The sequence below is a fragment of the Sus scrofa genome, chromosome 9, assembly GCF_000003025.6.
Source record: "Sus scrofa isolate TJ Tabasco breed Duroc chromosome 9, Sscrofa11.1, whole genome shotgun sequence".
Classification (NCBI taxonomy): Eukaryota; Metazoa; Chordata; class Mammalia; order Artiodactyla; family Suidae; genus Sus; species Sus scrofa.
In genome coordinates, this window is record NC_010451.4 from 122,375,875 (window position 1) to 122,394,300 (window position 18,426).

The window sequence follows — 18,426 nt, forward strand, 5'->3', positions numbered from 1 at the left end:
GAATTAACATTGATATGAAACTTCTTTACAATTATAGTAAATAAGACAGTGTGTTATTAATGTCAGGATAGGTAAAGAAATTAATGCAAAGAATATAGAGTCCAAAAATAAACCAATTTTCAATAAAGATGCAAAGGCAGTTCAGTGGAGAAAGCACAGTCTTCTCAACAAATAATACTGGAGCAATTGTCTTTCCTATGCCAAAAAAAAAAAAAAAAGAAAGAAAGAAAGAACTTCCATCCTTCAAAAATTAATTTTAGTTGTACCATTGACCTGAAAATCTAAAACTAGGAATTTTGAAGAAAATATGGGAGAAAGTCCTGGTGGCCTTGGGTTATGCAAACATTTTTTTGGAAATGACACCAAAAGCACTTTACCAAAATTAAAAACTTTTGCTCTTCAAAAGACAGTGTTAATAGGATGAAAAGAAAAGCAACTGACTGGGAAAAAATGCCTTAAAAATATATCTGATAAAAGACTTGTACCCAGAAAATACAAAGAACTCTATCTAGTACTCAGAAATAAGAAAACAAACAACCCAACTTAAAAATGGACAAAAGATCTTAGTGAACGATGTATGGGTGGCAAATAGGCATGTAAATAGGTGCTCAGTATCATTAATAGGGAAATGCAAATTAAAACCACAGTGGGATAACACCTGTTAGAATGACTGAAGTGAAAAAGATTGACATTCTAAATAAATATTGGAGGGCCAAGAATTTTGATATCTTGCATGTTGCTGGTGGAGTGTAAAATGATAAAACTACATGGGTAAACAGTTTGGCAGTTTCTTAAAAAGTTAAAACTTCATCTAAAAAAGATCTGTCCATTACACTGCTAGATATAATCCAAGACAGATGTAAGCATATGTTCATGTAAAGACAGATGTTCATAGCAGCTTTATTCATAATAGCCTAAGACTGGAAACAACCCAAATGTCTGTCAATAGGTGAATGGATAAACAATGTAGTGTAGTATATCCATATGATGGAATATCACTCAGCAATAAAAAAGAATAAACACTGATATATGCAAAAACATGATGCATCTCAGAATAATTATTCTGAGAAAAAGAAGCCAGAGCAAAAAAGAGTACATATTTTATGGTTTTGTTTAACCTAAGACTCTGGAAAATGCAAAGCAATATATATCGTCAGAAAGCAGGTTTGTGATTGCCTGGGGTTGGGATGGGATGTGGTAAGAGGAAAAGAATTGCAGAAGAGCTTGAGGAAACTCTTGGGGGTGATAGATATATTCAATATGCTCATTGTCTTGATTATGGTGATAGTTTTTTGTATATTTTAAATGTGTGCAGTGTACCGTATGTCAATTTAGTCAATAAAACAGTTTTTAAAAAACGTAGGTATATCATAGCCAAACTGCTTGAAGATGAGCAAAGAAAAATCTTAAAAGCATCCAGAGAGGAAAGAACCAAATTGTGTACTTTAAATATGTGCAGTTCGGTTCATAATTTTGAAAATTAGGTGTTTAGGAATGCATGTAGAAGTGGTAGAGCTAAACAAACAAACAAAAAACGTGGAAATTGTTAACTTTGGTGAGGAGGGAAGGGTTTTGGGCCTTGAAGATATAAGGATTTCAAAACAATAGAAATGTGCTGTTCCTAAAGTTGGGTGATAGGTTTAGGTACCCTTTGTTATTCAATCTCTAGTAGTCCAAATACATTATTTATATGTATACTATATATATGTATATATATCCTTTTGTATATATGATAAATTCCACAATTTTTCGAATAAAAGATTTTTTTGAAAAAGACAAACGTCTTCCTTCCAAATGCTTTCAGTCCTCAACTAACAATACAGATATCTATTACTGATAAATAATAAGTTAGACAGAGGGAGCCTTAATGCTTTTTTCATTGAAGATTTTTAGAAAACATTTAAAGTATCTTAAATGTATTATTAGCTCTAACAACAACAAAGTTTTTTTTGTAACATAGCAAATATTTCAGTCGAAAAGATCCTCTCTCACCATGTTTCTCATTTTACATTTAAAATGTCAGATACTTTCTTTTAGTTTAGAGAGCAGAAGACTTCTTTTTATCATTTTCTAAATATAAAATTACATTTATGATACAGAAAAATAATTTCTGCATGTACACTTCCTGGAAATTTTTTTTTTTCTTTTTAGGGCCACACCTGTGACATATGGAAATTCCCAGGCTAAGGGTCGAATTGGAGCTGTAGCTAGAAGCCTAAGACACAGCCATGGCAACTTGGAATCCCAGCCACATCTGCAGCCTATACTGGAGTTTGTGCCAATGCCAGATCCTTAAACTATTAAGCAAGGCTGGGAATCTAACCCACATCTTCATGAATATTAGTTGGGTTCTTAACCTGCTGAACCACAACAGGAACTCCTAGAAATTCTAATATGCTATTCACTTGAGAATCACTAGTGTATCTTTAAAAATTCTCTTAAGTTATTTTAGCATGTTAGCATAAGGACTGAGAAAATGAGTATTGTTATTTTTACCAGTTTCTCTTACTACTATTATAGTACCAAATCTGTAAACTCTAATTGGGTAATACTGACTTGCAAAGTTTAAAGATGTGTATATTGTAAAAATGAAATTGTACTTAAATCTCTTCTATAAGAAAATTCAGTATATACATAATTTTATGCCTGAAATTATACTTTATTTTTTTCAATTTATTATAGTTGGTTTACAGTGTTCTGTCAATTTCTGCTGTATAGTGAGTGACCCATTTATACATATGTATGTGTTCTTTTTCTCATATTATCTTCTATCATGTTCTATCCAAGTGATTGAATATAATTTCCTTGCTATGCAGTAGAACCTAATTGCTTATCCATTCCAAGTGTAATAGTTTGCATCAACTAACTCCAAACTCCCAGTCCATCCTATTCTTCCCTCTCCCTCTCGGAAACCACAGGTCTCTTCTCCATGTCCATGAGTTTCTCTTCTGTGGATCGGTTCATCTGTGCCATATTTTAGATTCCACGTATAAGTGATATCATATGGTATTTGTCTTTCTTGTTCTGACTTACTTCACTTAGTGTGAAAGTCTCTAGTTCCATCCACAGTGCTGCAGATGGCATTATTTTATTCTTTTTTATGGCTAAATAGTATTCCATTATGTATATGTACCACATCTTCTTAATCCACTCATCTCTCAGTAGACATTTAGGTAGTTTCCATGTCTTGGCTATTGTGAATAGTGCTGCAGTGAGCATAGGGATGCATGATTCTTTTTGAATTTTAGTTTTGTCTGGTTATATGCCCAGTAGTGGGATTGCTGGATAATATGGTAGTTGTATATTTAGTTTTTTGAGTTATCTCCATGTGTTTTTCCATAGTGGTTGTACCAATTTGCATTCCCACCAACAGTGCAGGAGAGTTCCCTTTCCTCCACACTCTCTCCTGCATTTGTTATTCGTAGACTTATTAGCAATAGCCGTTATGACTACGGTGAGATGGTACCTCATTGTGGTTTTGATTTGCATTTCTCTAATTATTAGTGATGTTGAGCATTTTCTTCATGTGCCTGTTGGCCATCCATATGTCATCTTTGGAGAAATGTCTATTTAGGTCTTCTGCCCATTTTTCAATTGGGTTGTTTGGGTTTTTTTGCTGTTGAGTTGTATAAGTTATTTGTATATTTTGGAGATTGAACTCTTATTGGTTGCATTGTTTGCAACTATTTTCTCACATTCCATAGGTTGTCTTTTGGGTTTTTTTTTTGTTTTGTTTTTGTTTTTGTTTTTATGGCTATCTTTGCTGTGCAAATGCTTGTAAGTTTGATTAGGTCCCATTGGTTTATTTGTGCTTTCATTTCTGTTGTCTTGGGAGACTGTACTAAGAAAAGAAACATTTGTATGGTTGATGTCAGAGAATGTTTTGCTTATATTCTCTTCTTGGAGTTTTATGGTGTCTTGTCTTACGTTTAAGTCTTTAAGCCATTTTGAGTTTATTTTTGTGCATGGTGTGAAGGTGTGTTCTAGTTTCATTGATTTACTTGGTGTCTGGTTTTCCCAGCACCACTTGCTGAAGAGACTGTCTTTTTCCCATTTTGTGTTCTTTTTTTTTGTCTTTTTGCCATTTCTGTGGGCCGCTTCCGCGGCATATGGAGGTTCCCAGGCTAGGGGTCTAATCGGAGCTGTAGCCACTGGCCTATGCCAGAGCCACAGCAATGCGGGATCCAAGCCGCGTCTGCAACCTACACCACAGCTCACGACAATGCCGGATCGTTAACCCACTGAGCAAGGGCAGGGACCGAACCCGCAACCTCATGGTTCCTAGTCGGATTCGTTAACCACTGCACCACGACAGGAACTCCCCATTTTGTATTCTCGCCTCCTTTCTTGAAGATTAATTGACCATAGGTGCCCGCGTTTGTTTCTGGATTCTTTTCTGTTCCATTGATCTGTATGACTGTTTTCATACCAGAATCACACTGTCTTGATCACTGTAGTCTGGGAGAGTTATGCTTCCTGCTTGGTTTTTGTTCCTCAGGATTGCTTTGGCAATTATGGGTCTTTTATGGTTCTATATAAATTTTTGGATTGTTTGTTCAAGTTCTGTGAAAAATGTCATGGGTAATTTGATAGAGATTGCATTAAATCTGTATATTGCTTTGGATAGTACAGCCATTTTAACAGTATTAATTCTTCCAGCCCAGGAGCATGGAATATCTTTCCATTTCTTTGAATCCTCTTTAATTTCCTTGATTAATGTTTTATAGTTCTCAGCATATAAGTCTTTCACTTCCTTGGTCAGGTTTATTCCTAGGTATTTAATTTTGGTGGGATGTAATTTTGAAAGGTACTATATTTTTATATTCCTTTTCTAATATTTCTTTGGTAGTATACAGAAATGCAACCGATTTCTGAATGTTCATCTTATATCCTGCTACTTTGCTGAATCTGTTGATCAGTTCCAGTAGGTTTTATGTGGAGTCCTTAGGGATTTCTATATGTAGTGTCATGTCATCTGTATATAGTAACAATTTTACCTCTTCTGATCCAATTCAGATATCTTTTTTGTTTGTTTGTTTGTCTGATTACTATGGATAGGACTTCCAATACTATGGTGTTTTTGTTTGTTTGTTTGCTTTTTAGCACTTGCAGCTTATGGAGGTTCCCAGGCTAGGGATCTGCCTAATTGAAGCAACAACTGCCAGCCTACACTTAGAGCCACAGCAATGCCAGAACTGAGCCAGATCTGTGACCTACACCACACCTCGCAGCAACACTGGATCCTTAACCCACTGAGCAAGGCCAGGGATCAAACCCACAACCTCATGGTTACTAGTTGGATTCGTTTCCGCTGCACCATGATGGGAGCTCCTCCAATACTATGTTGAATAAAAGTGGTAAGAGTAGGCATCCTTGTCTTTCTCCAAAATTTAGCAGGAAGGCTTTCAGCTTTTCTCCATTGACTCTTAAATTGGCTGTGGGTTTGTCATAAACGGCTTTTATTGTGTTAAGGTTATGTTCCCTCTATACCCACTTTGGTAAGAATGTATATTCTGGGTTTTGGTGGGGTTTTTTTTTATATATAATGTCCTGAAAATATCAATTAAGTCTAAATTTTCTAATGTGTCATTTAGGGTCTCTGTTGCCTTATTGATTTTCTGTCTAGAGGGTCTGTCCATTGATTGAATGGGATGCTAAAGTCTCCTACTATTATTGTATTCCCGTCACTTTCCCCTTCTATAGTCTATTAGTATTTGTTGTATATATTTGGGGGCTGCTATATATTAGGGGCATGTATATTAACAAGTGTAATATCCTCTTCTTGAATGGATCCTTTATCATTAAATACTGTCCATCTTTGTCTTTCTTTATGACTTTTGTATTAAAGTCCGTTTTGTCTGATAGGAGCATCCTGCTTTGCTGTCTTTTCCATTCATATGAAATATCCTTTTCTATCTCTCACTTTCAATTTATATGTGTCCTTTGCTTGTAGACAGCATATTATAGGCTCTTATTTTTTTATCCAGTCTGCCACTCTATGTCTTTTGATTGGAGCATTCAGTCCATTAACATTTAAGGTAATCATTGGTAAATATGTATTTATTGCCATTTTAAACCTTGTTTTCCAGTTGATTCTTTATCCTTTGTTTCTTTCCTTTGTTGTTGTTGTTGTTGGATGATTTCCTTTTATTTTATGCTTGTACCCTCTTCTTTTTAATTTTTGTGAATGTATTGTTTGGTTTTGATTTGTGATTCCCCTTTTTTTCATGTATGTTAACCCCTTCCTATATCCCCTTTTTTTAGTCTGATAGTCATATAGGCCCAAACTCATTCTAAAAAAAAAAAAGAGTCTAGGTTTTCTTGCTTTCCCTCCCCACATTTTATGATTTTAAGGTCCTTTTTAACATCTTCATTTTTATTATTTTGCTGTTCCTTATGTTTATCATCACCGTTACAATACGTTTCTTTCTTTTCCTTTTGCATCTGTATACTGGCTCATTTAAGTGATTGCTTTCCAGTTGTGATTTCCTCCACTCTGTTTCTTCTTATTTCTTTCCTATTTAGAGGAGCCCTTTCAGTATTTTTTAAAGAAAGGGTTTAGTATTGGTCTGTTCTTTTAGTTTTTGTTTGTTGAAGAAATTCTTTATTTCTCCTATTTTAAATAATATTCTCACTGGGGAGAGTATTCTAGGCTGCACATTTTTTCCCCTTTAGAACTTTGAATATACCTTGCCACTCTCTTCTGGCTGGTAGTATTTCTGCAGAGAAATCAGCTGATAGCCTTATGGGGTCCCCTTATAATGAACTCTTTGTTTTTCTCTTGCTGCCTTTTGCCATTTTAGTTATAATATGTCTTGATGTGGGCCTGTTTGGGTTCAACTTGTTTGGGGCCCTCTCTGCTTTCTGTATCTTGCTATCTGTTTCCTTTAGATTTGGAAAGTTTTCAGCCATGATTTCTTCAAATATATTTTCAATCCCCTTTTCTTCCCCCTCCCCATAGGTTTATTTTTTTATTTTTTATTTTTATTTTTTTGTCTTTTTAGGACCACACCTGTGACATATGGAGGTTCCCAGGCTAAGGATCAAATCATAGCCATAGCCACTGGCCTACACCACAGCCATAGCAATGCCAGATCCAAGCCACATCTGCAGCCTACACCACAGCTCATGGCAATGCCAGATTCTTAAGCCCCTGAGCAAGGCCAGGAATCAAATCTGTGTCCTCATAGATGCTAGTCAGATTCACTTCCACTGAGCCACTATGGGAACTCTCTTCAATCCCCATTTCTTTTTCTTCTTCTAGAATCCCTATTATGCATAGATTGGCCTACTTTGTATTATCCCAGAGATCCCTTAATTGCTTTCATATTTTTTCCTTTGGTTTTCTGTCTGCTGTCCTGATTGAGTGATTTCCATTATTCTGTCTTCCAAGTCAGTTATTCCGTCCTCTGCATTATGCATTCTGCTCTTCTTCAGTGCTTTTAACTCAGCTTGCATCTCTGCAGATGAATTTTCTAATTTTTCTTGGCTCCTCTGTATATTTTCTAGTTCCTTTCTAAAGTAATCTGCATTAGTATTCATATCAGCTCTTAATTCCTTCTTACTTGCTCTTAATTTCTTCAATACTTGCACTGTCTCCTTTTTGAGCTTGGTGTCTGTTAGACTACAAGGGCTGTTTCATTGTTTGCTCCTTCAGGGGAATTCTCCTGTTCTTTTAACTGAGATTGGTTCTTGAACTTCTTCATTTGCTTATATTTTGCTTATTCTGTGAGTTTAGGGAAACCAACTACTGTATCTTAGAGGACCACTTATATGCAAGATTGCCCTTGGGTATTTTGTGAAGTTTCCTTTTTTTTTTTTTTTCGTGTGAGGGCTGCTTTTGGTTTGGATGCTTGCTTTCTCTTTCCTCAGTGTGTCCAGTCTATTATCCCCATGCTGGTGTACAGACTGTGCATACTTCCAGGGAGATGAAGGCAATGGGCAGGGCCTGTAGCCAGTGCCTGGTTGCTGGGCCCTTGACAGTGGCGAAGACCCACAGGCAGGTGGCACAGGTTGCTTCTGGTTGCAGGACCCTGGGAAGTGGCAGCAACCCTCAGTCAGGTGTAGGCGGCGGCCAGAGCATTTGGCTGTGGTAACCACAGGTCATGTGTGTTCCCGGGGGAGTGAGAGCAGCAAGGGTGGTACTTGGTTACAGTGCCCTCCTCTGCAGCGACCCTTGAGACCGGGTATGCCAGTCTCTTCATGTGGTCTGTTCACGGACTGCTAGTGGTGGTAGGTCATGCCCACCTCTGGAGTCTGAGATACCTGTAGCAGTTTGCCCCTATCAGCCGAAGGCTACGCAAGAGGTGCCCCAGCACCCAAGAGCCTGTGTGTGTGCAGAGAAAGATATTCTTATGGCCGTCCCCTGCCTTCTCCATTCCCCTCCCCAGCAATGGTGCCTTGCTTCTCCTGCAGGCCCAGGCCTTCTCCGTGCTCCCTCAGCTGTGGCATTCCACTCTGCAGCCCATGTCACACTGCTCTCTATGCCCTTACGCTGTCTCCACACAGTCAACCCTAGTCCCATCCCCAGAGCTATCCTCCGAAGCCTGAATCTCTGCACCTAGCTGCCACCCAAGTGTCTCAGGCTGTGGTGTCTGGGGGCAGTTGTACCTATGGTCTGTGAGGCTGTCTCTCTGCTTTGCCCTCCTCAGTCCAGCTGTTGCACATTACTCAAGGCTCTGAGGTCCCTCCCTCTCAGCTGATCTCCCTGTCAGTTAAGTGGCCTCCCAGGGTGCGGGTTCTTTTCCTCTTTCACAGCTCCCTCTCAGGAGTGCTGGTCCTGTTTCATTTTCCTTTTTTTCCTCCCTTCTCTCTCTTGTTTTTTCCCTTTTGTTCTACCCAGTTATGTGGAGGGTTTCCTGTCCTCTTGGGAATTTAAGATTTTCTGCCAACGATCAGTAGATGTTCTATGTTCTACACGTAGATGTCGTGTGTGTGTGTGTGTGTGTGTGTGTGTGGGAGAAGGTGAGCACCATGTCTTGCTCCTCCACCATCTTAATCCCACTCCCAGTTTTCTTTATTTATCCCATAATACTCAATTCTAGTATTATAGGATAATGGAGGATGATTCTCTTGTTCAGATTTATAAGCATTCTGATCATATTTTTGTTTTCATGGTAGAACTTTGAGGCTTATAGTTCTAATATATTATACCATATACTTAAATGTATTCAATATTTTGCTCTTTACTCACAATGCTGTTTTTCTCTCCACAGCCTGCGCCAGCATGGACTACTTTTAGAGTCGGCCTTTTTTGTGGAATATTCATTGTACTGAATATTACCCTTGTGCTTGCCGGTAAGTAATTTATATTATTTATTTATTTAGCTGTACCCAGTGCATGCAGAAGTTCCAGGCCAGGGATCAGACCCACGCCACAGCAATGACCTGAGCCACAGCAAGACAACACTGAATCCTTAATACACAGAGCCACCAGGGAACTCCATGATTATTTTTATTTCAAATTAAATTATTCTTACTAATCCACTTATGTCATATTCTGTCCCACTACCAAAGCTACTACTAACCAAAGCTATTGAAAGAGAAATGTGTCAGGGCTAAGTTTTTTGTTTTTTTAAATAATGGGTGGGGAGAGCTGTGTTAATTGGTTGTTTTATTTTGTTTTTCCCTTTAGGTATAGGTATCCCTTTAAACATTGCTAGTTTATGACATTATTCTCCATTGTTTTCAATGTTCTGTTATCAAGAACCTCATCTTCACAGATGAGAGTAAATAAGATATTACAAAGTTTTTATACTAAGCTCATTTTCTTTGCATTTCTGAGACTCTATCACATCCTTTCCAGAACCTATTTACAATTAACTTATAAGCAACTTGGCTATATAATACTCTATTGTATAGAAGTTGAAAATTATAAAGAGATAGGAGGAATTGCTGGAGACAAGAAATGATATAAAAACAAGGGAAACATAATTCTACCAAACCATCTAACAATTTGACATACCCCTCAGCAGCCTCTGACATTGTAGATCACTACTTCTTGAAACTGTTGGTTTTGCTGGGAAACCACACTCTGCTGGTTTCTTATTAAAATTTACTGGCAGTTCTTCCCCACTTTCCTTTGCTAGATATTCTTTTCTTTTGGCATCTAAATATTAAGGAGTATGTCCTTAAATCTCTGTCTACATTCATTTCCTACCTAGGCAATCTTATTCAAGCCTATGGCTATAAATTCCATCTATATGCTAATGACTTCCAAGTGTATGTACTCTTTTCTCTGAATAATATCTACTTAATTACTTGGATGTCTAATATGCACCTCAAACTTACATGGATGGACAAATTTTTTGCTCCTAAACATGCTTTCTCTTCCCATGTAGCGTTACCTCTCGTTTCTCAGGACAAAAACTTTTTATCCTCTCTTTTCCCTCATACCTCGTCTCCAATTCATGAGCAAATCCTGTTGCTCTGTCTTCAAAATACGTTCCAAATCTGACAACCTGCACCAGTGCCCTCCTTGTCTAAGCAACCATTTTTTGCATAGGATACTGCAACAGCCTTCTGAAATTGGCTCCATATAGCCACTCCTGCCTCCTTATAGCTACCAGTGTCTCTTTTTTTATTAGTGCAAATTAGATAATGTCAGTCTTCTCTTCAAAATCTGTTAAATGGCTTATCTTATAATAAAATTGAAAGTCCCTACTATGGCATATAAGATCTTACCTGTTTGTGTGGTTACTATTCCTTGAACACACTGAGTTCATTCCCATCTATAACCCTTTTCAGTTGCCTAAAAGGCCCTTTTCCAGGATGTCTATTTGGCTTACTCCTTCATTTCATATAGCCTCTATTCAAATGCCACGTCCTTGTTAAGGCCTTCCCTACCCTAAAATAGCCTGTTCTAGCCCTTTGGTCTACCTTAGTTTTCATTGGAGCACTTGTGCTTACATGACATAATATTCCATATTTATGTTTCTAATTATCTTCTTTCCCAGTGGAATGTAAGTTCCCTGATGCCTGAACTTCTGTCTCTTCTGTTCACCATTGTATCTGTAGTACCTAGAACATTGCCTTGAATAAGTACAGTTTCCAGAAATATTGGTTCAAGTTTGAATGAATGGAAGAGAAGGACAGAGATGAAATTAAATGGTACACAGAAAACACAAACAGCAAAAGACAAACACAAAACTCAAAGATTCTTGCATATGGCGACTTTTACTTTAAGGGCAAATAGTCCTTAAAGTAAGTTTTTTATATCACTGTCACACTTACCAATCTCGATCATAGGGACTTTGTATTTTTCATTTTTGTATTTCAAATTCCTAACGTAGTGCCAGACATACAACAGATGTTCAAGAAATAATTAACTGAACTCATTATTCCTCATAAACATTCTTAATTAAGATTGTCAAATTAAATATTATGAAATTATAACCCAAGTTGTAATGACTTTTAAGTAGTGTGTATGAATGTTACATATTAACCATTTGTTTTCATTTGTATTTTTAGAGTTCTCCTCCCCACTAATTTTACTAAAAGTTATAATCATTGTCTACTCTAAGCTCATAATTTAATATTAGTATAATTTATTATTGTATTTTAATCTGGTTCTACATCTTTAGAGGTGAATGCAGTTTATTTATATAGAATGCATAGAAACACTATGGTTTTAAAAAAAAAAAAAAACCTAGCCCTAGATTATCAAGCTAGATGTTTTGGAAAAACACTGACTTCTCTTCAAAAGGCTTTACGTGGGTCCCAGCTCAACAGGTTTTTTTGGTTGGTTTGTTTGTTTTGGAATTAGTTTTTCTTTTTTTTTTTTTTTTTTTTTTGTCTTTTTGTCTTTTTTCTTTTGTCTTTTGTTGTTGTTGTTGTTGTTGTTGTTGTTGCTATTTCTTGGGCCGCTCCCGCAGCATATGGAGGTTCCCAGGCTAGGAGTTGAATTGGAGCTGTAGCCACCGGCCTACACCAGAGCCACAGCAACGCGGGATCCGAGCTGCGTCTGCAACCTACACCACAACTCACGGCAACGCCGGATCGTTAACCCTCTGAGCAAGGGCAGGGACCAAACCCGCAACCTCATGGTTCCTAGTCGGATTCGTTAACCACTGCGCCACGACGGGAACTCCTGGAATTAGTTTTTCCTTATTTTTCTCATTTCTTGGGTTGTAGGGTTAGGTTATTGATTTGAGTTCTTCTTTTATATGTGCTTAAAGCAGTGTTATCACTGCAACCTGTAAGTGTTGTATTCAGCAGTTCGTTAATTGTTTTGGCTTTAAGGACTTAACCTCACTTCCCTGAAACAATTTCCTCATCTGTCAAATGAGGAATTAATAAAGGTATTAACTTCAGCATTCAGTGTTGTATTAGAATTCATTCATTCAAGAAGTAAATTTTATGTGTCCATGATTATGCTTGGTATCTTGAATCTTAAGAGAGATAAGAGAATTGCTTTCCTTATGAAGCTTATTGTTATGCCAGGGAAGTTAAGCTGTATTAAACAACATAATACACTACAAAATAGAAAGTGTTCTTTAAGCAGGTCAAGGGAACAAGTGATTACTTTCAAATGAGAGCATTAGGGAAGACTTTATGGAAGAAATGGCATTTATACTGGATGTTGATGGAATGAAAGGTATTCCAAGAATGGGATTTCAGAATCATGTGGTAGTTCTGTTTTTAGTTTAAGAAACTGCCATACTATTTTCCATAGTAGCTGTACCAATTTACATTCCCACCAGCAGTGTAGGAGGGTTCTCTTCTCCCCACCCTCTCTAGCATTTGTTATTTGTAGGCTTTTTTTTTTTTTTTTTTTTTTTTCTTTTTAAGGCCACAGCCACGACATATGGAAGTTCTCAGGCTAGGAATCGAATTGTAGCTGCAGCTGCCAGCCTGCACCACAGCCACAACAACGCTAGATCTGAGCCTAGTCCACGACCTACACCACAGCTCACAGTACTGCTAGATCCTTAAGCCACTGGGCAAGCCCAGGAATCAGATCCAAGCCTCTGTCATAACCTATGCTGCAGCTATGGCAACACCAGATCCTTAACCCTCTGTGCCTGGCCAGGGGATTAAACCTGTATCCCAGAACTCCAGAAATGCCACCCATCCCATTGTACCACAGTGGGAGCTCCTTGTAGACTTTTAATGATGACCTGGTGTGAGGTCTGGTGACTGGTATGAGGTGGTAGTACCTCATTGTCATTTTTATTGGCTTTTCTCTAATAATTAGTGATGTTGAACATCTTTTCATGTGCTTTTTGATCACCTGTATGTCTTCTTTGGAGAAATGTCTATTTAGATCTTCTACCTATTTTTTGATTGGGTTGTTTTGTTTTTTTGGTATTGAGCTGTATGAGCTGTTTATATACTTTGGAGATTAATCCCTTGCAATCCCATCATTCGCAAATATCTTCTCCCATTCTGCAAGTCGTCTTTTCATTTTGTTATAGTTTCCTTTGCTGTGCAAAAGCATCTGAGTTTATTAGGGATCCTGCAATCCCATTTCTGGGTATAGATCCAGAGAACACTGTAATTCAAAAAGATATTTGCACCCCAGTGTTTATTGCAGCACTATTCACAATAGCCTAGACATGGAAACATGTCTACATGACCATTAACAGACAAATAGATAAAGAAGAATGTGGTATATTTATACAACGGGATATTATTCAGCCATTAAAAAAAAAAAGGAATGGGAGTTTCTGTCGTGGCTCAGTGGATAATGAATCCAACTAGGAACCATGAGGTTGTGGGTTCGATCCCTGGCCTTGCTCAGTGGGTTAAGGATCCGGCATTGCCGTGAGCTGTGGTGTGGGTTGCACACGCAGCTCAGATCCTGCGTTGCTGTGGCTCTGGTGTAAGCCAGCGGCTATAGCTCCTATTCAACCCCTAGCCTGGGAACCTCCATATGCCGCGGGAGTGGCCCTAGAAAAGGCAAAAAGACAAAAAAATAAATAAAAAATAAAAAAAAAGAATGGAATAATGCCATTTGCAGAAGCATGGGTGGACCTAGAGATGATCATACTAAGTGAAGTAAGTCAGAGAAAGACAAGCTAACATATGATATCGCTTATATGTGGAATTTAAAAAATGATACAAATGAACTTACATATAAAACAGAAATTAACCCTAGACATAGAAAACAAATATATGGTTATCAAAGGGGAAGGGAGAGGGAGGAAACAAATTAAGAGTTTGGGATTAACATATATATATATTCTACTATATATAGAATAGATAACCAACAAGGACCTACTCTACACCACAAGGAATTATATTCAATATTTTATAAAAACCTATAAGAGAAAAGAATCTAAAAATATATATATGTATAAATTAATCCCTTTGCTGTACACCTGAAACTAACACAACACTAAATGAACTATACTTCAGTTTTAAAAAGAGAGAGAAAGAGACATGTGAGCAGAGATTTAGTTGGCTGGGCTAGAGGGTAGGGTATAGGAGAAGAGAGTGGCTTATGTGGGAGAGAAGTGATAAATTCACCTAAGGCGAAGGAGAGTATTAGAGGATAAGAGTGAAAATATAGCTTGAGACCAGTTCATAGATAACAGCTAAGAAGTGTAAGTAGGAGTTCCCATTGTGGTGCAGAGAAAACTAATCCGACTAGCAACCATAAGGTTGAAGGTTTGATCCCTGGCCTCTCTCAGTGGGTTAAGGATCCTGCATCACTGTGGCTGTGGTGTAGGCCAGCAGCTGTAGCTCCATTTTGTCCCCTAGCCTGCGAACCTCCAATGCTGCCAGTGTGGCCCTAAAAGGCAAAAAAAAAGAATTTAAAAAACACTCATTGGGAGTTCCCATCGTGACTCAGTGGTTAACGAATCCAACTAGGAACCATGAGGTTGTGGGTTCGATCCCTGGCCTCGCTCAGTGGGTTTAGGATCCGGCATTGCCGTGAGCTGTGGTATAGGTTGCACACGCAGCTCGGATCCTGCGTTGCTGTGACTCTGGCGTAGGCCAGCAGCTATAGCTCTGGTTAGACCCCTAGCCTGGAAACCTCCATATGCTGCGAGTGCAACCCTAGCAAAGAAAAAAAAAAAAGTGTAAGTGAAATGTGTTTATAGGTGTGGAGTACATCAATATAAAGGATGTGGCATATATGATGGATATTGTTCTTTATGTAGGAGAAACCTTCCTTGTCTGTGTGTGGAATTTTTTCATTTATTTTCAAGATGAGCATGATGGTGCTCATGGTGGTGAGCATCATCACCATCATTAAATAAGACATGAGAATTGATAGACAAATTCCATTCTTTTTCTGTGAATGAATTGAAATTTTCCTAAATTCAGGGACAAGGTTGGGGTTTTATTTCCGTTCGTATATATATATATATAGCTTATGTTTTGTGAGACAGTCTGATTTATTTGCTAAAGTATACTATTTATGCATTTAATGTTGTGCATTTATGTTCTTGGAACCCTTCTTTGTTTGATCTTGGTGTGTCTATGGGGGGAGGTAGGGTAAACATAGTTAAAGCCAACTGTCTATCTTTATTTATCTCCCAGCAGTTGCATAAAGATAACAGAGTTGAGAATTGAGAGAGAAACACAGCAATAGTAAAGCATGTACAAGCATGATTCCTTTTTTCAAACATTCACATAAAAATGTGCATAATTGCTGTGGTTTCTCAAGGGGACATGACTTAATATTTAATAATTTCTCTGAAATTCACATATTCCAGATATTTAGCATTATGACGATGAAAAGGTTTCCTGTGTAGATTTTTAAAAACTTGTTCTTATAGTTTCCTAGTAACCTATACTAATATAATTACAATATGTCATATTTCACTTTTTGGTTTGACAAAGAGTTTGGCCATTTAAAGTGCATATAAGAATGAGAAATAGCAGGTACTCATACACTAGTAGTGAGTATTATTAGTTGTTTCAGTCTCTTTAGAGGATAATTTGGTAGAGTATATTAAATTTTTTTTTTTTTGTCTTTTTCCCTTTTTAGGGCCACACTTGCAGTATATGGAGGTTCCCAGGCCAGGGGTCCAATCGGAGCTGTTGCTGCTGACCTATGCCAGAGCCACAGCAACGTCGGATCCAAGCCATGCCTGCAACCTACACCACAGCTCACAGCAACGCCTGATCATTAACCCACTGAGCGAGGCCAAGGATCAAACCTGCAACCTCATGGTTCCTAGTTGGATTCATTTCCGCTGCGCCACAATGGGAACTCCATATATTAAAATTTTTACGTAATCACTTTTTTTGTTTGTTTGTTTGTTTGTTTTGTTTTTTTACTATTTCTTGGGCGATTTCTGCGGCATATGGAGATTCCCAGGCTAGGGGTCGAATCGGAGCCGTAGCCACCAGCCTACACCAGAGCCACAGCAACACGTGATCCACACCGCGTCTGCAACCTGCACCACAGCTCACGGCAATGCTGGATCGTCAACCCACTGAGCAAGGGCAGGGACCGAACCCACGACCTCATGGTTCCTAGTCGGATTCGTTAACCACTGTGCCACGACGGGAACTCCTGTAATCACTTTAATTAAGCAATTTTATTTCTAGAAATTTACCCTACAAACAACTTGCGCATGGGTGCAAAGACATATATGAAAGGAGGATATTCACTGCCATTTTGTTTATAATGGTAAAAATCCTAGAAACCTTTCAGATGTCTGTCAATTAGGAACTATTTTTTGAAAATAAATGATATTACCCTTAGAGTGGGATACCATGAAGATATTAAAGTGAATGAGTGGAAATGGGCATAGTACTTTGAAGAATTGTTTGGCAATATCTACCAAAACCAAATATGTATTATGCTGGGTTGTTCCTGCCTTTTGGCTAATAGGAATTTTGCTTCTATGAACATACATATACTTGGATTTGTTTAGGTACTTGTTCTCAATTCTTTTGGATACATGCCTGTGAGTAGAATTGCTCAGTTATATGATAATTCTTTTTAACTTTCTGAGGTACCATCAAATTGTTTTCCACAGAGGCTGCACCATATTCTCTTCCCACCATTTTAAGATTTTTCCGTTTTCTCCATATCCTCATCAACATTTGTGATTTCTTTCCTTTTTTTTAAAATTGTAGCCATCCTAGTTGGTGTGAAGTAGTATCTTGTTATAGTTTTGATTTGCATTTTTCTAATGACTAATGATACTGAGCATGCTTATTGGCTATGTGTATGTTTTCTTTGAAAAAATGTCTATCCACGTCCTTTGCCCAATTTTTTAATTGTCTTCTTATTGTTATGTTAAGAGATTTTTTATATATCCTGGACACTAGACCCTTAATCAGTACATGATTTGCAAGTATTTTCTCTCATTCGTTAGATTTTTTTTTAACTTTTTTTGATAATGTCCTTTGATGCACAAAAGTTTTTAATTTTGTTGAGGTCCATTTTATCTACTTTTATTGTTGTTATGTTTTTGGTGTCATATGTAAGAATCCATTGCCAAATACAGGGTCCTGAAGATTTACCCTTATATTTTTTTCTAAGGATTTTGTGGTTTTAGCTTTTATATTTGGCTTATGATCCATTTTGAACTACTTTTTGTATATGGTATGAGGAATGGGTTCAACTTCATTCTTTTGCCTATGGATATCCAGTTGTCCCAGCACCATTTATTTGTTGAAGAGAATTTTCTTTTTCATTGAGTGGTCTTGATGCCATTATTGAAAATCAACCATAGATGTATAAATTTATTTCTGAATTCTCAATCTATTCCATTTGTTTTTTTTTTTTTTACTCTAGTACCATACTGTTTTATTGTAGTAAAATTTGAAATAATGAATTATGAGTCCTCCAACTTTGTTCTTCTATTTTTCAATGTTGTTTTGACTGTCTGGGGCCTTTAGCAATTCCATATGAATTTAGGTATCGATTTTTTCATTTCTGCAAAAAAAAAGACCATCAGAATTTTGATATGGATTATATTAAACCTGTAGAATGTTTTGAATAGCACAGCCATTTTAATAATACGAAGTCTTCAAGTCCATGAACATGGAATTGCTTTCAGTTGTGTTTTGTACTTTTCAATGTACAAGTCTTGTCACCTTTGATTAAAATTTATTCCTTGGTGTTTTTTCTTTTGTTTGCTATTGTAATTTGAATTATTTCCTTCATTTCATTTCATTTTATGTTGTTCATTGCTGGTGTATAAAAAGAATTTTGTGAATTTTGTATATTGATCTTGTACTCTGCAACTTTGCTGAATTTATTAGCTCTAGTAGTTTTATTATATATTCTTTGGGATTTATATTTATTATTTTTGTTTCTGACTGTTGTGTTGTATCTCTGGTCTTTGCTTGAGAATCTGGATTTACAACCATATGTATGTATTTTTTAAAAATGTTTAGCCTCCTAATTTTTTTCCTACCATACTTGTTCCTTTGCAATATGTTCTTCATATGACAGCTAGAGCAGCCCCTTAAAATTAGTAGTCTGGTTGTATTACTTATGTGCAAAACCTTTTA

The 18,426-nt window shown here is 37.2% G+C and overlaps 1 protein-coding gene across 1 annotated transcript in view; it reads left to right on the forward strand.

Annotated features, from left to right (window-relative positions):
- The window catches only part of XPR1 (xenotropic and polytropic retrovirus receptor 1), a 223,716-nt gene that overhangs the window by 137,921 nt on the left and 67,369 nt on the right, over positions 1–18,426 (forward strand). Inside the window, exon 7 of the mRNA XM_003130352.6 lies at positions 9,216–9,297. Coding sequence (XP_003130400.5) covers positions 9,216–9,297 — 82 coding nt within the window. The remainder of the gene's footprint in view (positions 1–9,215; positions 9,298–18,426) is intronic.